General features: G+C 41.7%; 1 protein-coding gene across 3 annotated transcripts in view; it reads left to right on the forward strand.

The window, feature by feature from the left end:
* The window catches only part of SLC17A5 (solute carrier family 17 (acidic sugar transporter), member 5), a 60,062-nt gene that overhangs the window by 42,876 nt on the left and 13,508 nt on the right, over nucleotides 1-3,678 (forward strand). For all 3 annotated transcript variants that reach the window (XM_011942951.1, XM_011942949.1, XM_011942952.1), the window contains one exon: nucleotides 714-861. In XM_011942951.1, coding sequence (XP_011798341.1) covers nucleotides 714-861 — 148 coding nt within the window. The remainder of the gene's footprint in view (nucleotides 1-713; nucleotides 862-3,678) is intronic.

Consider the following 3,678-nt stretch of genomic DNA (forward strand, 5'->3'; position numbering starts at 1 on the left):
AAAAAAAAAGAGACAAAGTCTTGCTCTGACAACCCAGGCTGGAGTGTGCAGTGGTGCCATCATAGCTCACTGTAACCTTGAACTTCTGGGCACAAGCAATCCTCCCGCCTCAGCCTCCTGAGCAGCCAGGACTACAGGTGTGCACCACCATGCCTGGGGAATTTTGTTTTTAATATTTCGTAGAGACAGGGTTTTGCTGTGTTGCCCAGGCTGGCCTCAAACTCCTGGCCTCAAGTGATTCTCCCACCTCAGCCTCCTAAAGTGCTGGGATTACAGGCGTGAGCTGCCACACCCAGGCAAGATGGAGTCTTTTTCTAACCTCATCCAATAGAGTTTATTATTTAGTTTATCTCCTTTGGTTATATGTATTTTAAATCACATTCTATTGTCAGCTATTGCTTCTCTCTAGAAACGTATTTTTAAGTTGTTCTTGTCTTGTTCTTCTCTAACACCATGGAATTTTAGCTGAGTTTTGGCCACATGTAGATTTAATAACATTGCATAATGAGATTTTCCTTTTATAGTATATTAGTTGTATTACGCCCATGTTTTCCAGCAGTTTTTTTTTTTTCCATGAAATTTGTTAGTCTTCCAGGCAATATAGTGTTTCTACAGTAGGTGGCAGCAATTTCAAATTTCAGACTTATACCATATTAAGGTAGAGCAAATATTAATGCTGGGTATTTTTCCCTTTTATAACTTTTGAACTCTAGGAATGATTGGACCTGCAGTATTCCTGGTAGCTGCTGGCTTCATTGGCTGTGATTATTCTTTGGCCGTTGCTTTCCTAACTATATCAACAACACTGGGAGGCTTTTGCTCTTCTGGATTTAGCATTAACCATCTGGATATTGCTCCTTCGTGAGTACTAATATAAAGATTTGCTGTGATTGACTCTAAATTATATTTTTTAAAATCCTGATAAAAGGCCATACGCGGTGACTCACGCCTGTAATCCCACCACTTTGGGAGGCCGAGGCGGGCGGATCACCTGAGGTCAGGAGTTTGAGACCAGCCTGGTCAACATGGCGAAGCCCTATCTCTACTAAAAATACAAAAATTAGCCAGGCATGGTGGCGGGCACCTGTAATCCCAGCTGCTCAGGAGGCTGAGGCAGGAGAATCGCTTGAACCCAGGGAGGCAGAGGTTGCAGTGAGCCGAGATTGCATCATTGTACTTCAGCCTGGACTACAAGAGCAAGACTCCGTCTAAAAAAAAAAAAAAAACAAAACAAATAAAAAAGATATAACATAAAACTTAACATTTTTCCATCCTGGCTAAGACGGTGAAACCCCGTCTCTGCTAAAAATACAAAAAATTAGCTGGACGCGTTGGCAGGCGCCTGTAGTCCCCGCTACTCGGGAGGCTGAGACAGGAGAATGGCGTGAACCTGGGAGGCGGAGCTTGCAGCAGCCTGGGTGATGAGCAAGACTCCATCTCAAAAAAAAAAAACTTAACATTTTTAAGTATACAGTTCTGTGGCATTAAGTGTTCACATTGTTACATAACTAGCACCACCAACAATCTCTAGAACAATATCATCTTCTCAACAGAAACTGTACCCATTACACACCATCTCCCATTTCTCCCTCTTCCCAGGCCCTGGCAACTAATATTCTGCTTTCTGCCTCTATGGATTTTACTACTATAGGAATGAGTTTAAATTCTTTACAAGATTTTAATTTACACAATAATTAAAGCAGGATGTTGTTTCTAAATTTAAACTTTTAACTGTCATCACCTCTGTCCACAGTGCTCTCATTAGAACATTGCAATAACTTATTATAACTGTGTCTGTTCACCCAGCTAGACTAGGAACTCTGTGAAGGCAGAAACTCCCTTATTGTCCTCAGGGCTCACCATGGCACTTGGCATGCAGTAGGCATTTTGTCAGATGAATGAATGTCAAAGAGTAGACCAATTGATTTGTCTAACTATATTACCTATGTGCAAATATATTTGTGTAGCACTTGATAGTTTACACATCACTTTCATAAACACTATCTGTTTTACCCTTAAAGCATTCCTATGAAGTATTTTTGCCCTATTTGAATGCTAAAGAAACTTAAGAGAAGTGATTTATCTTACAGCACACAACTAATATAATAAATGATAGAGCCAAAACTTGAACCTAAAAGTTTTACTTTTAAGCCCAAAATTCTTCTACAGCTACCTCTCTGGAAACATTCTTTGAGCCACATACTTCTAGAACCATTTTGTGCCAGTTGACAAGGTAAATAAGGGAGCTGTGTAAATATTTTAACCCAAAAGTTTTAATACACTTTATTTGTAAAAATAATGGATATGAATTTATTTTGGAGAAAAGACAGATGGACTTTTACCCTCTTTTCACTACCTCAAAATCTTCACACCCGGACTGCTACAGAATCTTCTGATTTCTATGAATCCTCAGTCTCCTATCCCTTCAATAAATACTGTTAAGATAAGCTCCACTCTGTCACCCACGCTAGAGTGCAGTGATGCCATTGTAGTTCACTGTAGCCTTGAACTCCTGGGATCAAGTAATCCTTCCTGCTCAGCCTCCTGAGTTGCTGGGACTACAGGCACACATTACCATGCCTGGTTAATTTTTCAAAAAATATTCTGTGGAGATTAGGTCTCCCTGTCTTGTCCAGAGTGTTCTCAGTCTCCTGGCCTCAAGTGATCTTCCCGCCTCAGCCCCCCAAAGTGCTAGGATTACAGGCGTGAGCCACAGCGCCTGGCCAAGACTTGAGGTTTTGTCAAGCCTAGAGCTGACAAATAGTCAAAGGGATATGGGAATTGAGCGTTTGAGAAATCGTTCTAGGCTATGTTATCGCTTAGGATGTTTTTAGTTGAAGTATAGAAATACTAACTCAAACTGGGCTGAACAGCATAATCTATTGATTCACTTAATTGTATCCAGAGATAATAGGCTTCAGGCAAGAGCTGATATCCAGCTGCCTACTAATATCACCACAGATTGTTTCTTTCTCACTCTCTGTCGTTTACAGTAGTAGTTCTATCCTAAGACTGGGTCTGCTTATAAAATCACACAATGAAATGATTGCCAGCAACAATCAGGACTACATGCTTCTTCATTCACATCAAGCAGAAAGAAAAGGATCTTTTCCTCTCTCAACCATAGAAATAAGTCCTGGGCTTCATTTTGGTTGACCCAAACTGAGTCATATGAACCAACCCCAATGGCCAAGAGAATGTCATGTGACTTTAGGAAAATCAGCACCTACCCCAAAAGTTAGAGGTCAAAGGGTCAGTGCCCCTCAGACGTCATTATTGCTACACAGATGGAGGTGAAGGGTGGGAATGGATGCTGAGGAATCCATCGGTAACATCCACTATAACACATGAAGATGTGAATAAACATGAGTCATTTTTGAGCCAGGCACGGTGGCTCACGCCTGTAATCCCAACACTTTGGGAGGCTGAGGTGGGTGGATCACCTGAGGTCAGGAGTTCGAGATCAGCCTGGCCAACATGGTGAAACGCTGTCTCTACTAAAAATACAAAAATTAGCTGGGCATGGTAGCACACACCTATAATCCCAGCTACGCAGGAGGCTGAGGCAGGAGAATCGCTTGAACCCAGGGAGGCAGAGGTTGCAGTGAGCCGAGATTGCATCATTGTACTTCAGCCTGGACTACAAGAGCAAGACTCCGTCTAAAAAAAAAAAAAAAA

Source organism: Colobus angolensis, unplaced genomic scaffold (assembly GCF_000951035.1).
Source record: "Colobus angolensis palliatus isolate OR3802 unplaced genomic scaffold, Cang.pa_1.0 Scaffold213, whole genome shotgun sequence".
Taxonomy (NCBI): domain Eukaryota; kingdom Metazoa; phylum Chordata; class Mammalia; order Primates; family Cercopithecidae; genus Colobus; species Colobus angolensis.